We start from the raw sequence: 23,138 nt of genomic DNA on the forward strand, positions 1-23,138 counted from the left end.
CCTCTTTCGCTCTCCCACTCTCCGACTCCCCGCACTCTGTCGCCCATCTCTGGACGTTTCGGAGTGCAGTTGCCGCTGGCGATTCCACTCTCGCCGCTGCCCCCCGTCTCTCCGCTCTCTAGTGAGCCTTCAGAGGGGCTGGCGCAGGGTGAGGTGTGCTGAGGCTCCCCTTGCCCCTCTGCCTCCTCCTCCCCTCCCTCTCCTCCCTCTCTCTGGCGCTGGTACAGCCTCAGCAGCTCCCTGTCTGGTGGTCTAACCTGCGAGGTCAGCAGCATCAAGCCTGAAGCTATAGATGGGTGTTTGGGCAGGGTCAGGTCTAACTCACTAGGACCCTTGGATCTCACCTCTGCACTGACCGTTCCCTTTCCAATGAGGTTTCCAGCCGGCTGCATTTGAAACCTCCCTCTTATCCCCTGCCTCCCTACATCCTCCTCCATCATGACCATCTCCACCGACTCATATCCGCTTCCTCCACCTCCAGCCACCCTGTGATGGCTCCTTATGTGTCGTGCCAGCTGGCCGCTCTGGGAGAAGGCCTGACCGCACACTCCGCAGTGATAGGGCCTGTCGCAGGAGTGAGTCCGGCGGTGGGTGGACAGGGCGCGCAGGGACTGAAAGTTCTGATCGCACAGCTCGCAGTGGAAGTCGGCCTGGAGGGCGTGGGTCTGAGGAAAGGGAGAAGCTGCCGGGGGAGAAGAGGACGGAGACGGCACAAGGCCTCCGGGGGAGCTGCCCGTGGTGTTGTTATTCCCCTCTGCGAGCTCCCTGAGCCGCACTGAAAAGTTCAGAGCCTGCATGTTGCTACTGGAGGAGGAGGCGGAGGTGGTGGTGTGCGTCTGACGGGAGCGACTGAGGCGCAGGGCGGAGGGCTGAAAGGCAGAGGCAAGAGCTTGGCTCAGGTGGCGAGGGTCCAGAGTGGCTGCAGCAGGCTTTTGCTCTTTAAATCCTCCTCCTCCTCCTCTTCCTCCTCTTCCTCCTCTCATGTCTGTGTAATCCTCCTCGTCCTCTTGGTAGATGCTGAAGGAGTGTGTGTGCTGAGCGTGCTGTAAGAGCGCCCATGCAGATGGAAACAGGCCTTCACACTGCTGGCAGGTGAAGTAGGAGGGCTCCTCAGATGCTGCAAAGCAAAGATGGACAAAACTGAGTTAGCAAATTTTGTCTAATGGTTGTTACTAAAGAACACAAGAGTGAGTGAACCAAAGAGGTAAATCCATTTATATAAAACCAGCAATAACTGTTTTTTTTGGGCCACTTTGGGGGAAAGAAGCTGTGAACACACCTGATCTTTAAATGCCAATGTGGTGAACACAGCAGCAACAGTCGTCTTTTAACACACCCAGCTGATATAAAGCGGCATTAATATTTATTTGGAGTTGTGGTTTTGTCCACCTGATGAATATAAGTTGAATATTTCACTCTTTTTTAGCTCTGTTTTAGACTGCTGAGAGAAATGTCTGTCTCCCTAAAAAAACAGTAAAACTGCGATGCGACAATCAAAACAATGACTTAAATGCTATAATGTTATTAAAACTGAACACGAACAGTGTCTGCATGATAAAAGACTAATCTTCCAGAAGAATAGCACAGACACATTGATACAGACGAAGGGAAGAAGAAGAAGAGGAGGGCCAGGTGATGAACGGCAAAAATAACAAAATAAAGAGTGAGGAAAAGTATGACCCAATATAGAGAAATGGGGGCGCTGGAATCTGAAAGGCCAACGGAGATGCAGTGGCGTCGCAAAAGTACATCTGGAGATATTTTTATATGTGGATAGCTTTGTCTCCTAACCCAGAGCCACTCTCCAATTAAGCTGCAAATTGCTAATTAGCAGAACGTAGAAAATGAACGCTTTATGCAAATCAGGCACTGACTCAGCCTGCTTGACAAATGAGGCCTTTCTGCATAAATCAAAATTGGAGAGAAGATCCCCAAATTGAGGGGGAAAACAGTTCTTTTCTTCTTTTTTTTTTCTTTTTTGGAGAGGTTCAAAGCGGACTCTGGTATAAGCCTCTTTCATGTTTCCTCAAGTCAAATCCTTCTGTATTTTACTGGAGGGGGGGAGGAGAGTGAAGATGAAAAAGAGAGCAACTGTTTCTTTCTCCTTTTCTCCCCCCCCCCCACCCCTCCCTCCCACCCGCCCTCTGTCTGGAGAGGAGAGGAGCCGTTGTGTTCATGTCCTTTAACCTAGCCTGAGGAGAAACCCAGGAGAAGTTGAGATACTTCTTTTAAAAATAGGGTGAAAAGTGAGAACAGAAAAAAAGAGAAGGAGAGAAAGATAGGTAGGTCATGGCTCAGGAGATAAAAAGAAAATGAGATAAAACGATTATAATGTAGTACGGGGGGCCAAGAGACACCACGAAAATATGTCACCCCTTTGGATTGTACTTGAGACCCATCCTCCAACCCGGTGCTCCTCATCCCCCCAAAACCCTCCAAATCTTTCCCTGAAGGGGGGGGGGGGGCTTTTGTCTCGGGGTCCTGGAGTGAAACACAATACCCAGCCGGTTTCTCTTTCCTTCCCTCTCCCCTCGCTTTTTTTTTTTTCTGTAAGGATTCCCATTTGGCCCGGGGTAGCACTTGAATATTAAGCAGAAGCAATAACTACTAATTAAAAATGCAGATTGGCTGGGAGCACTAACGAGCAGCAGGCAGAATCTCTTTTCCCTTGGGAGGCAGAGGGAGGAGAAAAGAGAGGAGGAGGGGGAGGAGGGGGCGAAAAATTGAAAGAGGGCAAAGCGAAAGTGTGTTGAAGATGGGGGGGAAGAAATAAGGAGGAGAGGGTGGGGGGGGGGGGGGGGGGGTGTTGGAGATGAGGAAAAAAACAAACAAGGAGAATAAATAAAAAGGAATGAGACAGATGCACGTGGCTCTTCGGTAATCCACCCCACTCCCCTTTTTCTCCTCCGCCCTCGCTGCTTCGCTCTCACATACAGAAAAACAAATGGAGGACCTTTCTGTAGTGGGATAACTGCTCTTTCACTTTCAGTCATCTTCTCGAAGCTTCCGACACTCTGTTTCCCCTCCCACGAAACAGCAAGACTTCCTATGACTTACAAAGTCGCAGGGTGTCCGATTAAAACCGTCCCTTACTCACAACACGCAAGAACTCAAACTTCATGAATATAGGAGCTAAAAAAGAAAACACTAAAAGCTGAGTCAAATTTACCAACTCCAAACAAATGCAATCTACATTTGCTAATAAAACTTTAATCCAAACTTATCCACAAGCTGTCATGCTCTTCCCCCCCGCCGCCTTGTGTGCACGCGTTGGGTTTGTTGTATGAATCCTGCGGGCACAAAAATGACCGAACTCATGTGTTCTCTGACTGTAAGTGAGCAATGAATAACTGACTGAAATAGAAAAACAAAAAGGAGGTTGTGGACAGACGGAAATGGTGCGTGCACCAGTCCCCTGAGCGTTACACAGAGGAAGTAACTGCTAACGTGTGTGTGTACATGACAGGGAGGGTTTCAAAATGTGCAAAGGGGCACGCATACCTACTATGAATGTGCAGCAAGGTGCTCTGTCCCTCTGCAGTCATTTACAACATCCTGCAGGCTCTTTTTTTCACTTCATAGACACGGCATGGCCGTCAAGTACATCTGACCTTTGCAGGAAGGTACAAAATAACTCTTCATCTCAAACACACATGGAATAAAAAAAGAAAAGAAAAAGATTTTAAATGAGAATTCATGAATTGCTGATTGACTTCCACCGTGACGTATCACATTTGGCACGATCATCACGGCACCGCGCTCTTCTTCTCGGAAAGAAAACATCGGAAGGAAAGGCGTGAAGAAAAAGACCTTTAGGAAAATCGGAGCTAATGTTGAATACACAGAACGTGAAGAGAGGGGAGGAAGAGAGAGAGCAAGATGCATAAGATGAAGAAAGAGGAGAAGGAAGGAGGAGATTCCCAGGAGCTCAGGTGGCTCGGCCCGGGGCAGAAGAGTGGGAGATGGCAGAGAAGCTGCACATGATGCAACGTCCACCATTACGGTGTCACGACAGCGAGGAGAGCTGCAAAAACAGCCTTGCATCCGTTCCTCTGACCGTTCCGTGCTGTGGCGCACGGCTACAACCGTCAAACCCCTTCTCCGCAAGAAACAGGACGGCCTCGAAACACTGAAACATGGTCCTGTGCTGGCGTAGAGGACACAGGTTCAGTCTCTCCTGTTGTCCGGGGCGGAGTGGATGACAGAGAGGGAGAAACATGTTTACCTGGCCATTCCACCTCAGAGACTGACAGTCAGGGAAATGAGAGGGAGCTCAGGTGCTCAGCGCGGAGCCCTTTGGGACCCTCGGTGCCCTCTGAACGCTCCTGATGCCTATCCTTTCCACACAATTAGCCTGTGCGTCACAAACTCACGCAGGTCTGCTAATGGCAACGGCTAGCTAATGAGCTGGACTCGGGAGGGAAGGGGGGGACAGTTGTTAAATGAAGAGGATGGCGGTTTGAAAAAAACAAAAAGAAAACAAAACAAAAAACAGAGTCACTAATTAGCAACCTGCCTTCTTCAACCACTCACCTGCTTTACTGTGCTCCGCCTTCACGCCGGGCTCTCCCCCCCAGACCCTGCCCCCTCTCCTCAGCTCGATGAAGCCCGGCCCTAGCTCTGTGTCGGCTACGCGCTGCAGCGTTCGGTTGGCAGGTGAGGGGGGCGTGGCGCTTGCGTTAGTGGGTTGGTTGCGGGAGCGGCAGCCACCCTGTTTGTGCTGTATGAACGCTAGTATGTGGGCGAGGGGGAAGGCCCGGCTGCACTGGCCGCAGGTCAAGAGGTCACGATCCTCTCCTGGAGCTCGGACCTGTGGAGGGAGAGGAGGAGGCCGGTCATCTGACGAAGTGGTGGCGTCCGCCATGTCAGGGACATCTGAAAACATGACAGAGAGAGAAAGTTCAATTACTAACAAATACATTCTTTTCATTTACTTTTAACATAACAACAGACTGACACACAAGCACAGTTCACTGCATAAGGGATTTCAACGCCATTACCCCTAAGTCTTGGAAACAGAAATAAAGAAGAATGTTTAAAATAAAGCTTCTACAGAATATTAATTGTTAAAGTCATCTTTCAAGCAAAAAGGAGAAGGTACCAGCTCTACAAATGCTGTTAAGACAAAACATGACATTTGGACAACCCCACTTCATCCAGTATTGATCACCCTCATCTTTCTATAGTCAAGGGTTTCAAAGTATCTTTTTCATAGAGCGTAAACTAAAAACGACTGCAGTAAGGTGGTTTCTCGAAAGCATTTTTACTTAAAGAGATAGAGATAGAGAGATATCACTGGTACAGACATCACTTTTTTTAGCCATATCTCCAGAATACAGAGAGAGAAATCAATACTAAACCTGAGCATCCTTCAAACATCTTTCTCTCCAATAAAAGGCTGGATATACAGACAATACCGAAATGTTCTGATCCACAGTTCCTTCAGCAGGAGTGCCGTTTCATTCTGGATTCTTGCTCAGGAGGGGTGTTTTTTAAACCGTGCTCTTGGAAATGAATAACCCACGGTTGCAAAAAACTGCTGTTAGACCAAAGTGGAACAACAAAACAGGTGCGGTGATTCAAAGGCTAGTTTCAGTTGTAAGCTCTAAGGCAACGAGGCAAAACTGACCACTTCCTTTAACCAACCCAAAAACAGATCCGCTCTGAAACCCCCCCCCAAAAAACAGGTCGGCCCTGTGAATGAGGCTGCTGCTGAGAGGAGCCCAACTGTCCACACGAGAAGGAACATCAACCTTAACCTGACAATCTTCATGTGAATTTATTGATAAAAAAAAATTTAAAAAAAAGGAGCAACATTATGACCAAAGCTTTCACACTTAAAACTTGCCCTGTAGCCACAGGCAACAAGAGTTTCTCAACAGGAAGTGGATTGCAATAAAAGAAAAAAAAGAAGAGACTGAAGGTGTTTAAGATAAGAGCAGCCCCTGTGTGTGTGTGTGTGTGTGTGTGTGTGTGTGTGTGTGTGTGTGTGTGTGTGTGTGTGTGTGTGTGTGTGTGTGTGTGTGTGTGTGTGTGTGTGTGTGTGTGTGTGTGTGCGCTCATAAACAGGTACAGGACAGCTGACCTGATTCAACGTGGACAACCTGACAAATCTGATGTTGAAACAGGAGGGGGGTCAGTATTGCTCAAGAGTGCGGTCATGGGCACACCTTGACTGGATCCACCTGCCCCGGCTAACACATACAGGACAGGTACAGACAGTACAGTCTGAAGTCGGATCTCGCCAGTTGTTACTCAAAAATGTCACCTTTCCTGTTTCAGGGCTGCGCTGTTTGTGCAGACTTGCAAGGCGCGGTCACTCACACTCTCTCACACGCACACACACACACACACACGCACGCACACACACGCACGCACGCGCACCACTGGTCTCCAGTAGTGAACTGTACATAAAAAAGTTTCTCTCGTTTCCTTTCCAGCGTTAGTCTGCATATTGTGAGCTCTGTTGTTGTCTTTATGATTGAACAGTCTGAATGAAAGGTCCCATGATTCCGTTTTAACACAACACTGTTTAATTGTCACAAACAGCCTCTCTATATATTGTTAAAAGTACTTCTTGGATGGAGCCACACTCTTGCTCCAAACAGCAGTGGAGGGGAAACTGCCTCCAGACAGAGGCCGACCGAGAAACTTGATCATGATCTTACTGGAAGTATTAATGATCGTGTTCGGACCTGTAGCCTCTGAAAACAGCGTGCCAATAAACCGGTCCTTCCTCTATGAGCGCGACTGCAGCAACATCAGGACAAACACGACAAGAAAAACACGAGCCCACACTTCAATATGAACCTTTAAAAAAGGGGGATTGGAAATACATCCACGAAGACATGATTGAAGTCATGTATTCACAACGATACTTTTCTCGGGAGGGATATTTTAACATGCTTGTAAATGAAAAAAACAATAACATCCGTGGTTTTGGTGTCAGCGCGGATCCAAAACCATGCGCGTAAAACTGACAATGAAACAAAACTGTGACCTGAATTCATTTTTTTATTTCCCCACCACCACCAACAGAACAAAAACATCATCACACCCGCGTCCAAAAGAGTTTCAACGTGCCCTCACATCGCTGTCTTTCCCCACTCCAACCTGCTTACCTTGAATTGCACTCAGGTGCTGCGGTCTGCTTCCAAGTTTGCGCCTGGACATCGCGTCGAGCGTTTGGCACCTTCTCTGGGTCCCCAAACAACAAACCCTCCACAAACAAAATCCGTCTTCTCTCCGATAAGTTGACCCGAAAACCCCGAGCGGCTGGGACAAGACTGATAAGGACTGGCTGGCCTCTGGCCCGGACTCTCAGTGAGCACTGAAGGCTGCGTTCAAGTTCACGCTTCTTCCCCCCGCAGCGAGCGGAGGGCAAAAAGGGGCATGGGCGAGTGGAGGCACCGCCCGCCACCGCTCCTCAGACCCTGACCCCGCCCTCCTAGGGTAACACACTGTCCCTTAAAAACAACCTTTTTTCTTCTTTTCCTTAACAAACTTTAAATATCGGTTTCAATCATAGACTGTATATAAAAAAAGGTTTCAATCAATGTTTTTACACATTTGAAAAGAGGAAATCCATGGTTCACCCTCAGCAGCTCAGAGAAACTACCTGGTGTGGTTTCCCCACAGGTGTCTCCAAAACAAAACTAGAACCAGAGGAGCACTCATCATTTCTCCTCCTCTTATTGAACAGCAGTGATTGTTATACAAGCATAAAGAGAAAAAAAACAAACTCATGACAGTATAAAAAGAAGCTGCAGTGAAGCATCGCTCTGCTGCAAAACTGAGATTTGTCGCCACCTGCTGATAAAACTGCAAAACTATGTGAAAAACTTCAGAGAGCTTATATGAATGTGTGCAGCATCTTTGTGATCAACATTTGATCAAATGTTCAAAAGGTATGGAGACAAAATGCAGCACCAAAGTAACTAAATAAACATGAATATACAGTATTTCTGTGTGTACAGCAGCAGGGATTATATTTGAGGGGTGGGGGGAAAAAAGGAAGTAAACAAATTATTTCGAAGTCAGTTTTATTTGTTTTTCTGTATTTAACATTCAACATGACTGAGAACAAAAGAGTTATTTGCTGCTGTTAACCGGTTGGCAGAGTATAGAAAAAAAGAGTGGGCACTGAATTCATGTTTTCTTTGATAAAGAAGTTTTAAATGGATGGTCGTGTATAAATTACCCTGTACATCAGCTCGTCAAAGTTGTTTAAAATGGTCTTAAGTGTGAGCGTTTCTTGTAAGAAAAAAGTAAAAGGTGACACGAGGACAACGTGAGGTAAAAGGTGGGATATTGCTTAGTATTAATTACTTTTAAAGACAAACAAGACGCCTCTGGATGAGTTGAGAAGAACGGTTCAGGCAGAAATAGAAAAAAAAAAACAGGAGCATGCAGAAAAAGAAAGTCTTTTAATAAACCTGCAGTCTCTTTACGAGATGAAACAAAAAATGACAGAGCAGATCAAACTCAGCTTGGATCAACCAATAGGCGGTTTTCTGGACAGTTAAGTGTTGACGAGGTTCTGTATGTAAAGGTAAAGGTTTTCCATGGCTCAGTATCTGTAGTATGGACTCCGTGACCGAGACCGCGACCTCCTGAGAAAAAGCAAAAAACAAAAGAATTGTTATTAAGACTGTGACAAAGAAACAGTGCAAGTGTCTCTCCCTGTCCTAAAGGTTTATTTTGTAGCTCAAAACTTAGTTTAAAAAGACGCTTTAGTTTATCAACCGATCATAGTTGAATATAAAGACGCATGTTACTGATATTAACAAGCCAACCGAGTTGTTAAGTGTTACTCTGAATTTAAGACTTGTTTGGGAGAAAGAGCTGCTTTCCACTCCTGCACTCTTATATTTTGGTGTTTGGGAATTAAGAGATTAAACAAGACATTAGTCCGGTCATGAACCAAACTTCGATTTCAGTTATAGTTGTATTTACTTGAAACTAGAGCCCCTCAGATAAATTGGCTTGATCAATATATCGGCGGATATATTGATCTGTATAGCGGAGAAAAGGGGGCTTGAACTTTAACTGCTTTATAAAATAATACTAGTGAACGTACTGAAGTTTGTCAGGGAGCAAAATTAATTGCAGTAAAGATTCGAGGTATTTTCTGACTGGATTATTTTTGTTCTTGGTGGTTGTGTGAACAAACAGAAACACTATAAGATGGTGTAAGTGCATTAATGTGAAACACTCCCATAACTCATTCTGCTTCATCAGAGCTGTCCAGATTCTTGTGGCTTCTCACATACCTTCTGTGTGAGCTGCTTTCTCGGCCTGAAGGAACAGAGGACACACATACGCATCAAAACAACAGCAAGCCAGAACATTTTAAAGCCTATAAAACTGTCGGACGAGAACTGACGCCAGCAAATCAGACACAGGTTTAACCGATTACTTTGAGTTTGATTGTGAACACACACAATAAACACGCCACTAAACCAAATTACTATTATTATGTTAGATTTATATTTGCGATCATAAACCAAAAAGTCTTACCATATTTGGAAGGAGAAGGCGAGCTGCTCTGTCGCCCATACTGTCTCTCCCATTCATCCCTCTCTTTCTCTCGTCTCTCACGCTCCCTAAATGCAGAGTCTCTGGGTCAGACGGTTGCGACACACAAATACCAAACAGTCCACTTACACGCACACAAAATCTTACTTCATGCGTATCTTGCGTGCCATGGCTCGTAGCTCTCCCTCTCGCTCCTGCAGAGTAAACACACAGTAATGAGGGGAGCTTCAGGAGAACAGAGTCTCGGTTTCTGCCTGATATTCAAGTATGTGCACAGAAAATAAAAACACATGCACGCACCTGTCGTTTGTGTTCCTGCTGTTGGATCTTCACCTGAGTGGCTCTTTTATCCGCCTTGGCTGCCGTATGCAGGGGAAAAAAAACAAAATAAACATGAGCGGGTAATTAGTAGTTAGCGCAATGTGACAAAATGTACAACAGATACATCTCAACTGGTTTCTCAACTTGTGCACAAACTACAAAAACACACACACACACACTCTGCTGTACTCACATTGCTTGTTGAGCGCCTTCTGCATTCGTAGCTTCAGCCGCTCCTGTGGGGTCATCTTGGGCTGCAGGTGACACAGTTGTGTTAGAACATCCTTTCACAGGCTGACAAAAGTGTCTGTGAGAGCACAAGTGTGTGTGTGTGTGTGTGTGTGTGTGTGTGTGTGTGTGTAAGAGAGATCAATGGCACTTCGCTGTCATGCAATTTCATTACTATCACTTTATGTACAGTGAGTTGGAGATAAAAACGCTGCAGATAAATTAATTACGTGTCATGTTTGTTGAGTCAACAAGCACACTTCAATCTTACTGAGTGAGTGTGTGTGTGTGTGTGTGTGTGTGTGTGTGTGTGTGTGTGTGTGTGTGTGTGTGTGTGTGTGTGTGTGTGTGTGTGTGTGGACAAGAGGCAAACTTCTGCTGTGGCTCACAGCTGCTGTTGGATAGTTTGAAGCAGGACAGGATCCAGTCACATGAACCTTTACACTTAAATGTATTATTCTGTCCGAACACTGTCGGAGAGATAATGGGGAGGGGGCCGGCAGGAGGAGAGAGGGTCAGGAAGTGAAACAACGACAAGTTCAGGTCTGGTGAGTTCGTAGAATTAAGAAAGAGCCAGTGGCATTTTGTTACGGACACACCCATCACATGGCCGTTTAAAACCTGGCCAGGCAAGAAAAACTGCAGGTCACAACACTGCAGAGAAGAAGATTAAAACTTCTACTCTATTTGACTGTTTGAGAATATTCAAATCTTTGTTCTTCTTTTCCAGGAAAAGTAGTGAGAAGAGAAGCCGGTTCAGGGCAGCCGACGGTCGAGAATGTTAGAATATGACAACAGGTAAATGTGTTATTTAGTCTTAAAAGAAAAGACATTTGGGGAAATACACATACTGCCTTTCCTGTCGAGAGTTAGAGAGGAGGACTGATGCCACACTTGTAGTAGCTTAGCATAAAGATGGAATACAATAGTCAGCAGCTAGCCTGGCTCTGTCCAAAGGTAAAACAATTCACGTACTAGCACCTCTACAGAAGAAGAATACAGTGATACGACGTTTTTTTCCACACGGTCAATCTTCCCAACTAACTCTTTGCAAGACAGGAAATAAGTGTATTTCCCAAAATGTCAAACTATTCCTTTGACTCTCTTTAACATCTCAAGTTGTGTGACACAAATCGTTTAAACAAGCAGCAGAGTATGCTCTACTCCTAAAATGAAATAAGCCCAGAAAACGGACGTCCAGACCACACCCATGTTTTTCATCAGAGATAAATCAAACATCTTCTGTCTCCAATACTCCTAAATGTTCACTTGACCAATACTGATACGTCGTCGTAGCAAGACACATGGTAATGAGCAAAGTAAGTCTTCTTGTTCCTCTTACGTGAGGTAGATATAAAGACGCTGCACTCTCTTACCCACACAAGTATGTAAAATCATGCACAATCCACACTAAAAGCACAATTAATACAAGAATGACTTCACAGGAAGTGAAGCTGAAGTGTTCACTCCATACAGAGATGGCAGCACTATTTCTCTGTTATTTTTTCAGTGTTGGCAAGTTCACATCCTTCACAGCAAAAAACTTGAGGGGGAAGAATACTGTAATGGCAAAATGAAAGGCTGTGACTGTAGTGCATCTCCACTTTGTGTGTGTGTGTGTGTGTGTGTGTGTGTGTGTGTGTGTGGGGGGGGGTGTCACATCATCATTTTATGTTCTGTGGGCAACAATGGCTTCTACATCCCTGTCTGGTGGACAACCATGTCAGGGATGAGGGAGGCGTAGGCTTTAGCAAGAAACCCAGCTAGATCAAATTCTTACTGACTTTGGCAGCTCCCGTCTCTTTACCACCCGGAGTATCAGGCCTGGAGACAATAGAAAAAAAGACAATCAGCTGTGGCGATGAAGACATCTTGATCTATCAAAGAAAGTATTGTTTTTATATTGTGTCAAAGTATGCATAAGACTGCATTATAAAAACATGCAAATGTATTCAGGAATTATTCTCACAGCTTAGCAACACCTAATTTCTAGGCTGGCTGTTTACAAAAAACTATGTTTTGCCCAGACACTTGAAACAACAGCTCTTGGTTCACTCCCTAGTTGACTCAATTTATTTGAATCTTTCATTTTATTTTATCTTTTATATATTTCACACAGTGTCTTTGAGAACTTTGATATAAGGTCGAACTCACACTGTCCATCCGTACCGTGCCCAAACAGGTTTTACGGGTAAAGCGTAGTTCGTTTGACCAGTGTAGGTACAACCGCACCGCGCCTAGCTGCGGCCAGCTTGCTGGCTACGGACTGTTAGGGAGAGGTGGGCTGTTGTAAAGCACGTTTTCACATGTATGAGCACGAGCGTGCGCAAGTGCATGAGCACGAGGCCTACGGCGGTTCTGACGTAATTTTATGTGCGCCTGTTCGGACATAGAAAAAACATTTAAAACAATGGCGGCGAAAGGTTCACATTGGTGTGATGCGGAGGTGGAGTGTTTACTGCAGATTTGGTCGGATGAAAATATTCAAAAACAGTTTGACAAGACGCACAAAAACTCTGAGGTTTATGGAAAGATTTGTAAACAAAGCGACGCATCGCGATGACGTCAATCGATGTGTGTGACGTGTTACGGCGTGATGACGTATGGACAGGCAAGAAGCATTCTGCCGAGGCCCAGGTAGTGTGAGTACACACGGGTCTGGGCCGCGGGGGGAGAGGGAGGGGAGGACAAGTACCCTAAAGCACGGGGCACGGTACGGACGGACAGTGTGAGTGCGCCCTAAGTCTGATGTATTATTACTTAAAAAAAAAAACTAATGACTAATTAAATGGCTTCAGAAATGACTACACATGTAACATTTTAATGTTTATGAAAAGTTGTGAAGACAACTGAAATGCAGCTCAAAAGCAGTGAAAAAAAAACTATTTTCAACAGAAACACCACATAGTCTACGTTTTAAATTATACCACTGCAGGGTAAATTGATGAAACGTTTACATTTTTTTAATCAAGTAGATAAAAGTGCATTGTATAAAATCCCTGGATGGATAAACTGGTACTAAACTAATCATGCCAAACTTTTAAGGCCATCTTTTAGGCAGTTATGATCAGTGGATCATCCGCTGCTGCCTCTCCCCAGGAGTTAAAAATTATTTCTCCAACGCTGTTTAAGTGGAATGATCTCACAATGTTTATATGATCCTCTTACTTTCTTAGCTTGTCACAGATGGTGTTGGTAGAGGGCTGGGCTCCTCTGTGAGGGGATGGATTGTTGTTGGAGCGACTGGGGGACTGGGATGGACTGTGGCTGGCGCTGTCCCCCCGCCGGTGGCTGCCACTGCTCCGCCTCCCTCGCCTCGAACTGCCCGCCTGCCGTGAGCTGGAACGGGACCTTAGAGAAAACGGAAAGAGAGCTCATGCCACTTTACCTTGCAGCTAAATTCCCACAATATCATGAGATCCCAGTCATTTTACATGGGGGTAGTGCGTTTAGGCTGGGAAACTGCAGGGAGTTGCTGAAAGATACTTTTGGAGAAACAAAACCCGACATCACGCTGCAGGGGCCAATTCAATCAGACTTGTCACAGTCCTTTGGAGGCCGAGTGAGAGCGCCGTACAGTCATCAGTAAATATCCTGCCTCTAGCACTGCCTCAAGAAAGTTGAAAAGGCAAAAAGGCCACTTCACTGCCCGGTAGTTTTATGTAACTGTGGGCATGTCCAACAAAATGGGCCATAAGTGACAATCTCACTTACAGACAAACCTGCTGCAATTTGCAGGAGCTTCCCCCTATGTGCTCCCTAAGTCTGCCAATCAGCGTCCGGTGAGGAGCTACTGGGTCAGGTTACATGTCACTGCCATGCGTTATAATCATAAGAATAACTAATAACTAAAGCACTGTTGACACTGGGAAGTCTTACCTCGTCCGTCTGCGAGCTGAGTATCTTCTCCTGTCCCGGTCCCTGTCTCTGTCTCTGTCCCTCTCCCGCTCTCTGTCTCTGTCGTTGGACCGTGATCGTGTCCAGTCCCGTCTCCTCCAGGACGCGGCCCCGCCGTTCCCTCCTCTCCCCCGGGAGTGAGATCTGGAACGCCGTCTCGACCGTGATCGGGTCCGGGATCGTCGCCCGTCCCTTCCCCCACGTCCACGTCGGGTGCGGCGTGAACGGGAAGAAGAGCGTGAGGAGGACCGAGATGAGGAGCGGGAGGAGGAGGAAGGGGAACGACTGGAGGATGACTTTCGTCTCCTGGACAAAAAGAGACACACAGTTTTAGTAACGACACCAGCCCAGCACCTAGCCTATCTGCAGAATACTCCAGTTTTCTTGTTGTTAAGAAATCTTACTGTCACATGCCCGACTTTGTAGAGAGATATAAATAAGCAAATGTCAAGATCTCATACACTCGCATAGCCCTACTGATTGCAGTGCCATAATGTGACATGCACAATCATAAACTAAATATGTTTTCAACCACACACTTTCTGTAAGCACATGCAGAATTTTACTTGATTAAAAGCTGTGATCCACCTCACCTACCACAAATATCTGTATTTCATCGTCAGTATTCTTTATGCCTCAACAGCTGTGGTCATTTCAACAGACAACAATTTGACTCCAAGAAGAAAATAACTAAGGAAAAGCCAGAAAGACGGAAAGTTACCGACCGGGAGCCCCTGCTATGACCTGCAGAGTGCTGCAAGTTGGAGGGGACGTGTCCAGAGTGAGGAGTGGCTGCTTGCGTTGCTGCTGCTGCTGCTGCTGCTGCTGCTGCTGCTGCTGCCGCTGCCGCCGCCACTGCTTCATCATCGCTGCCTCCGTAGCTGGTGATGAAGGTGATCTTCTCTGGGCCGGGAGAACGGGAGCGTGACCGCGAATCAGAGCTAGACTCTGACTCTGGCCTGAAAGTGAGATAGAACATAAAGTTCACATAAACAAACAGGCTCAACAAATCCAGAAATTAGAATGAAAAGGACAAAATAGTCAACTAACCGTTTATAGGGATCATATGTTGGGCTGTCTCTCCTGGCATAGCTGAAATGCACAAAGACATAAGTTTAACATGTTTGGAGATAAGTTGACTGTTTATGAGGAAGAATACTTCTAAAAGAACAAGATCATTTACCTTGGTGGGCTGATCTGTCTACCTTTAAGTCGCTTCTCTCTAAATTCTCTCCTTTGTCTGCGAGAACGCCGGCCCTGAGATGATCAAATGGCACTTAAAAAGTCTAGTATACCAATCACACAGTGACACACATGTTCCTCAGTGGATGTTATCTTACAGAGTACATGGCCTTCTCCGCCTCCAGGGCCTTGGCATGTTTGATGGCCTCCACTTCCTCCTTGTCTTTCCTCAACATCCTGATACACAGATATCGCGTTAACAGTGTTACATCAATAAACAATCAATATGTCAACAGTGTAAATTGTTGTTTTGATAGAACTGCTTATTGAAATATAAGCATGAAAAGCACAGGGCCATTCAGCTGATTTCGGTGAAATATTCCTTCATTCCAATGATAATGGAAATTGAATACCTCTTAGTTCTTCAAACTAACAAAACAGTGTAAACATGAAACCAGCATGCTCAGGGCGTTTCTCTTACAGGAACTCTTCAATGCATTTGGTTGATAAAGTTCAATAAGGTTTTAACTACACAGACAATATGATGCTTTATTAATATATATTCTACCAATACTTTTTATGAGGGCACTTACCGCTGAATTTCATTTTTTCTCAGAGCAACAAAAGCAAAATAATCTCCATCAGAGCACATTAGAGAGCTTTGCTCCACGTTTGACCTTTGAGACAAAATATAATGTTACCTGACAAAGTCTCCTTCGGCCATTCCATATGGGGTTGCCATTTTGTTTAGGTCCAACACCTGTTCCTGGTTTAGCTCATCAACATCAACCTCCACATCTGTACACACACACACACACACATTCAGTTTTTTAACACAGCATGTTTCCTTGTTTGTCTCTGAAGTTTTAATTTTCCTGATGTGTGAATCGCATTCGTTTCCTTACCAATATCTGGGATACCCTCATCCTCTTCGGATTCACTGTTCTCTGAATTGTCTTCATCTTTGTCTGACTCTGGGTCGGGCTCCGCCACAGTGCTGTCTTCGTAGGTGTAACCAATGGTGGCCTTCTTTTCAGCCAGTCTGGACAACGGAAAGAGGGATTTATAAATACATAGCCAACCAAGAATCTCTGAGAAAGGTGGATTTAAATACACAGTGGGGATGAAAAACTAGTTTAATATCATTACAATTACATACTTTTTCTTCTCGTCTTCATTTGGTTTTTGCAGGCCACCGTAGAGCTCATCCAGGTAGATCTGATATAGACACTGCTCCTCAGAGACTGCAAGAGGATAGCCGGGAGTTTAAAAGCGCAACACAAGTGCAAAATATACCCACTGAGGGCGGGTGAACAGACTCTTACACATGAAGAACACATTTATAAACAGTGGCTTGACATTTTTTGCGACATGAAACCAGATGTTGTGTCAATAACCAAATAAAAGGTGTTTGTTGAATGAAATTAAACATTTTCCAGGCATAAAGTTTGTGATACTCACTGTTGGCAAAGTCATTCTGCACAAGGCCTCTGTATCGCTCATAATTGCTCTTCCTCTCCTCCATCTCTTGCTCCGGGGTTCTGTACGAGACAAAGTTTAGGAGGTCGTTTCCTGTTTGACCAATTTTTCAGAGCATTTTAGGCTTACAACGGAGCCTTAAACATCTGACTGAAGAAATGTAGCAGAAGATAATCTCATCAATGACCTATTAAATTACTTATTTTTACATACAGTAACAATTTTCAGGTTCTTTATTGTCATATATACAACAATTACATAGACACAGCCAATGGAGATCTTAGATTTCAGGCTTCCTCAAACAATTCTCATTTAAATATGCATAAAAAGAAAAACATCTCATCTTCCTGACTCTGCAGTAGTTAACGAGTTTTGTTTTTTACACTTCCTCACAATAACATATGTCAAATAAATTAAATTAAAATAAATTAAAATTAATAAACTATAATGTAACCAGGGATGTAGTAAATACGCATGTTTAATGACAAATAACCAGAAACAGTGTTTTTGATCACCAGTGGTACTGCTCCAATACAAGAGTAGAAAAAGAAGAATTGGGTGATAGCATCAGGTCGATAGGTTTAGACTACAACACACAGTTAACACATTCAAACAAGGTTTAGCAAATGTGTGATCCACTCAGAAATGTTGAATGTAAATAAAACCATGATTTTCCCAATGAAAACTTCAATGGATGTCTTTAATTATATCTGCCAAACAATGTTGAATAATTGCATACTACGCAAAACATTTCAAACTACATATACACTTATTAGTCCTATATATAAAGTAAACACAGTGACCTTGTTGATTGTAGCAGAATGGAAACCACTAAATGAACAAATATGTTAATAAAAACAAACACCAAAACAAAAGAACTCTTCTCTCTCTTTTAGAACATAATTTTATGTTCCGGCGCGGTACTTTGTATTCATGATGTTAACTCACCTTTAATCAAGTGCTTCAAATGTCAAAATGTTCATTGTACATTCACCATAGACAGATTCTGGCATTAAATGTTTGTGTGTGTTTTAGGACTTACGATGTGCTGAGCAGTGGAGGTGTGTAGGTGGGGATGTAGTCCAGGTGAGCCCTTACATCAAACCTGTCAATCATGTTGTTGGCATCTCCCTGCCATGGCATCCTTTTGACAAAACAAGAGAAAGTATAATCTAATCTGTTCAGCAAAATCCCACAAACACTGAGCATCTGGTGTGAGTGATGTCTAGTGTGTGTGTGGTGTATATTTCCTCACATATTGATGGGGCTCTCTGCAGCCAGAGCCACAGCAGGATCCAGATGGATCTTGTAGGCTCGGCCATGAACCTGGAGAAACTGAGCTGGATCTTTTTTCTGTGAAGACAAAATGAGAGGCAGTCAATAGACAATAAAATGGCATCTCATATCTAACTTGATACAATAACGATCCAAATAGCGAACAATATTATACTGTACAGCCCTTTTTCTCCTCAATTTAAGGCTCATTTATGCTCTCATTTTGTGCGTAAATAGAGACATAAGTTATTAACGTTTTAAACGCCACTGCCCTCATGCTCTCATGCCTCCTCTAGAGGATGTTTTGATCAACGTCCAATGTAAAGGACGTTAAGCAAAACATCCTCTAGACGGCGTCATTCAGATTAAAAAATGACTCAAAATGACTGAAAAAAAGTTTATGACAACAGCAAACATGGCGACGACGGAAGATATAACAATTCTGCGTCTATTGAGGAGGACAAATGGCAGGCAGCGCTGTAGATAGCGGTAGACCACTAAATAAATCCCGAAGTGTGGACGGAGAATTCCAGATATTGGTTTTACAGATGTGGGAAACTGACGAGAAATGTCAGTTTCAGTGTTTCAGGATGTCCGTCAGGGCTTTAAGGATACTCACACTGTCCACCCGTACCGAGCTCCGGGCTTTAGGGTACTTGTCCCCTCCTCCCTCTCCCCCCCGCTGGCCAGCCCGTTTGTACTCACACTACGTGGGCCTCGGGCAAATGCTTCTTGCCTGTCCATACGTCATCACGCTATAACACGTCACACACTTTGTTTACAAATCTTTCCATAGACCTCAGAGTTTTTGTGCGTCTTGTCGACTGTTTTTGAATATTTTCATCGACCAAATCTGCAGTAAACACTCCACCTACGCACCACACCAACCTGAACCTTTCGCCGCCATTGTTTTAAATGTCCGCGCATGGTCCGTCCTTCTTTTTTCTATGTCCCAACAGGCGCACATAAAATTATGTCATCGCGATGCGTCGCTTGGTTTACAAATCTTTCCAGAGTTTTTGTGCGTCTTGTCAAACTGTTTTTAAATATTTTCATCTGCACAAATCTGCAGTAAACACTCCACCTCCGCATCACACCAACGTGAACCTTTCCCCGCCACTGTTGTTGTTGTTAAATGTCCGCGCATGGTCCGTCTTTTTATATTTTTCTATGTCTGAACAGGCGCACATAAAATGACATTAGAGCCGCCGTAGGCCTTGCGCTCGTACATGTGCGCACGCTCGTGCTCGTACATGTGCAAACCCGCTTTACAAAAGCCCACCTCTCTCAAACGGGCCATGGACAGCCAGCTGGCCGCAGCTAGGCGCGGAGCGGTTGCACTCACACTGGTCAAACAAACTAGGCTTTACCCGTAAAACCTGTTTAGGCCCGGTACGAGGACAGTGTGAGTGCGCCCTTAATGACTTGCTCACTACTGCTATTCACGGCAATCTTTGTGTACAGTGCCGACACTGCCCCAAGATTTACAGTGATACTGCAATGTTTGGTCCGTATCGGTACGCATCTGCAACCTTGCAGGATATGTGCAGAAATACAGACGGAATGTACGCAGAGACAGAAGGCTCCGCCCGTATCCATGTGCATATCTAATTTAGAGCATAACCGAGCAATGTACGTGGTGTTCTACAATGTCTTGTGAATTGAGACCAAACTTCATTGTTCAAAATGCTGATGCAAGAGAGCTAATTGTCTTCATCAGTCATGTAGAAATACAGAAAAAAAAACTGGCAGACATGGAAAGCGAACAAGAGATGAAGAAGTCAGTGCAGCCAACTTAAAGCTCACACCAGAACCTCAACAGACAGAGCAACTGAGGCAGGTTGAGGAAAGATGAGATCTGGAGCACACACTTATAGAAAGAGCTTTTAATAAGGTGGATCAACTAACGTTTCATTCTTAAACATGTCTTAAACAGAGAGAAAAAAAAAAGGTAGTGGTGGTGTAGACGTTTAAAGTGCCTATGGCGCGCTAACAGCAGTTTATCATTACTGCTTACGTCTAGCCAATGCATCAGTGTCACAGCATGTTAAAAAATGGAACAAAAATATATGTTCACTTCGCAGGAATCTCAGGGCAGAGGCTAATCCATGATTTACATTCACATAATGACGTGCCATCGCATGCTCAAGATTCTTAGCGTCACATGTTCTTATGTTTAAGAACTTGTTTGTTTGGCCGACATACACCAGACTGCAGAGATATTCCAGTACATAGATAATGCAAGTGCTAGCAGCTTATAAACAACTGGATTTTTACACAGTGACCACACCGATGAAGCTGGCAGGGGAAGAAAATCTCTAAGTGGACAACAGAGGTTTGGAAAGATATGAATGGATGAGGCAGTCTTACCTGCTCAGGTGAACAAAGTTAGAGCTAGGCAGACGGTGTCTGTCAAAGGATTGCTTTGGGAGCTGTGCCAATGTTGCCAGTAGTGTTTGTTTTATGTGCACAGATACTCGATTGTAAACAGCTTAAAAGCAAACTCTCCAGGAAGTTTGCAGTTTATCTTTTTTTTGGTCATAAGCGAATGTCCATCTGTGCTCACTGCTGAATCTATAAATGCATCAGGGTATCCTGACGGATCCCTTTAGATCAGATCAGTGTTTTTGGACTGTAAATCATTGTCGTCACTATGGTAAATGTGTCCAGATCTCATCTTCCAGAGAAAGCTAGCAGCACTTTGGACCCAGAGGATTTGATCCACTCAGCTTGCAGCCAGAGCCACAGAGCTCCACTATAGCAGAAATAATATTCAAGTATCTCTGCATATGCTGCTCAGATAGATAGATGATAGAAGTCTCTTACTATCTTCTCGTAGTACTCTCTCCGTCGCTCGCCTCGGCGCTTGTAATCTACCATCATGCCTCGGAGCTTGCGCTCATGTTTGCGGGCCTCTTGCCACATGACGGCGCCGCTGGGGGTGGGGGCGCGGCGGGGCACGGCTGCTGTAGAGATAAGGAGAAAGAACCATGGGAGAGAGGGGAAAGAGAGAGCACACAAGGACATGAGGATATGTAAGACAGGCCAAATGTACAAAAGACTGCTTTTCTTAAAAGAAGTACTCAAATGGGACAAGCTGCACAACAGAACTCTTCTGAGAGATTACTGTACAGCACTTCTGGCTCCCACATTATTCCTTTGACATAAATACTTTAAAAATAACTGGCCTATTGTTTACAGCAGTTATTTCCTACCAGAATAATAAACCGCAATCAATACATCTGAGTGCACAATCTCAGAGGCCCAGCAGCCGTTTACCCAAAACACAAATTGTGACTCAATCTTATCAAGTACAGGTAACAGCAGAAAAGCAATATATCAGAATGAATAATTTGTTGGTGCTATCTATATTGACGATGTTAATGTTATGTTATCATTGTAGCTCTCAGAGCACGTTTAAAAAAAAAAAAACAATACAAAGCAGTGAGACTTCTGTGATTTTTCTTTTGTCACATCCTGAGATAACTTTTGTTATGATTTGGCACTATAAATAAAATTGAAAATCAAAGGAGACCGATACGCTATTTTCATATTCTTACTACTGTTATGATTTCCTTATACCTTAGCCCCAACTTAAGACTTATGTTTGTTTACATATTTATGTGTAAATTGCTGGATTTAGTCACTCATGTCCTGACACTTTTAAGATGACCCTGAAGTTAGCAAACTCTCTGATGATGCAGAGGGCAGTGACATCACACCTACACACTAACCCCTAGCAACTACAAAGAAAATGTAGATTCACCATTATTATTATTTATTTATTTTCACATATTTCTTTCTATTTGCTTTCATTTGTTGCGCACTTTTTAATTTATTTTGTGATAATCTAAGTTATCCTTTTGTATCCAGTGTGCCCTGTAGATATGTTGAGGTTTTATTGACATTTTTATGCCTTGACATTGTAAATGAAGTCATTTTCATTAAAAAATTGCATGTTTGTACATTACTGCCAAAGATTTTCTAAATTAATTTGTCGGACTGAAGTGTATATAGCTTTTGGATTTGTGACGGCATAATATTAATAATATTATAATATTTACCGGAAATCAGACAGTTATTAACTCGGTGGATTCATGCATTTTATCAAAATACACCCCCGTCACATTATAGGCTAGCTCTGTGACTCATCATTATTATTTAATAGTTGGTTTAATAGATTAACAGTATGAGCTGAACCACCTGCAGCCAAAGTGCTAACCTAGCTTGACATTACTGTCCAATGTGAGCATTATCAAGCTCATTCAAACTGATTATGTAAACCTATTTAATAAGCACACATGCCGCTTTAAAGCAGAATAGGACGAGAAAAGGTTCATGTTTTCAAAAGTTGTGGAGGAGTTTGTCAGCATTCACATTGGCCTGATTGAGCTAGCAGCCCGGGCCTTTAACGCTCTGCTGCTGCTAGCATGTTAGCATCACAGCTAGCTTAGCTTAGCAAAGACGTTAGGAACAACGCGTGTATCACAACATATTTAACGCCAAGGGAACATTAGATACGAAGCCGCGACACATTCAACATCGTTTTAAAATTCACTGTGTACCTGTTTTACTGACCACCAACACACACTGGGTTTGTTTTCGAGGGCGATGTTAGCAGAGTGAGTCACACGCCTCCTCTGCTGTTAACGGCTGTGGTTGCTCTGTGCAGTCCTGCGCTCAGCCTGAGGGGGGCGCCGGAGCACACGTAATAGTGCTGTAGAATATATATAGTGTATATATAGTTTCCTTAAAAGGTTGAATATGTAGAATCTCCATTAAAAGCTACATTTGACAAAATAGTTTTGAGGGGTACATAATAAAAGTATTGTTTTAGTTTAGTAAATATATTCAGTCTGAATTAATATATTACATTTTTTTTTAATGTTTTAGAAGAATAAGAATTCCTTTATTAGTCCCGCAAATGGGGAAATTTAATTTTCACTCTATTATTTTTCATTTTACACACACACAGGCCCGAAATACACACAAATGCACAGAAAGGACCTATATACATGCAACCAATGGAGAGATGTTAGAGCGAGGGGGCTGCCAGTGACAGGCGCCCCGAGCAGTTGGGGGTTCGGTGCTCAACAGCACCTCGACAGTGCCCAGGAGATGAACTGGCACCTCTCCAGCCACCAGTCCACACTCCATTCATGGTCCACACAGGAACCAGCAACCCTCCGGTTCCCAGCCCAGTCACCTATGGACTGAGC

At 44.1% G+C, this 23,138-nt stretch overlaps 2 protein-coding genes across 10 annotated transcripts in view; both read right to left on the bottom strand.

Moving 5' to 3' along the window:
• The window catches only part of znf296 (zinc finger protein 296), a 10,641-nt gene extending 3,043 nt beyond the window's left edge, over positions 1–7,598 (bottom strand). Inside the window, 5 exon segments of the mRNA XM_083914221.1 lie at positions 5–1,117; positions 4,534–4,875; positions 7,122–7,194; positions 7,196–7,357; positions 7,359–7,598. Coding sequence (XP_083770347.1) covers positions 5–1,117; positions 4,534–4,875; positions 7,122–7,194; positions 7,196–7,357; positions 7,359–7,394 — 1,726 coding nt within the window. The 5' untranslated portion in view covers positions 7,395–7,598.
• An 809-nt stretch (positions 7,599–8,407) lies between these two features.
• Positions 8,408–22,598, bottom strand: clasrp (CLK4-associating serine/arginine rich protein). 9 transcript variants are annotated; one of them, XM_083913816.1, is made up of 21 exons: positions 22,485–22,598; positions 20,746–20,885; positions 17,900–17,997; positions 17,687–17,788; positions 16,627–16,706; positions 16,325–16,409; positions 16,071–16,207; positions 15,867–15,963; positions 15,324–15,402; positions 15,167–15,240; positions 15,034–15,075; positions 14,709–14,942; positions 13,966–14,289; positions 13,255–13,437; positions 11,871–11,910; positions 10,052–10,112; positions 9,838–9,896; positions 9,685–9,731; positions 9,520–9,605; positions 9,273–9,297; positions 8,408–8,612 (listed from the first exon to the last, which is right to left on the bottom strand). In XM_083913816.1, the coding sequence occupies exons 2-21, from the start codon at positions 20,842–20,844 to the stop codon at positions 8,570–8,572; spliced, it is 1,995 nt and encodes a 664-aa protein (XP_083769942.1). In that variant the 5' UTR covers positions 20,845–20,885; positions 22,485–22,598; the 3' UTR covers positions 8,408–8,569. The 9 variants fall into 9 exon arrangements, 4 of the variants coding, with proteins under 4 accessions (XP_083769942.1, XP_083769941.1, XP_083769944.1 ...); XM_083913815.1 differs by having other exon boundaries at positions 9,224–9,297; XR_014593202.1 differs by lacking the exons at positions 8,408–8,612; positions 9,273–9,297 and having other exon boundaries at positions 11,867–11,910.
• Positions 22,599–23,138: the final 540 nt, after the last annotated feature.

Source organism: Echiichthys vipera, assembly GCF_963691815.1.
Source record: "Echiichthys vipera genome assembly, chromosome: 5".
Taxonomy (NCBI): Eukaryota; Metazoa; Chordata; class Actinopteri; order Perciformes; family Trachinidae; genus Echiichthys; species Echiichthys vipera.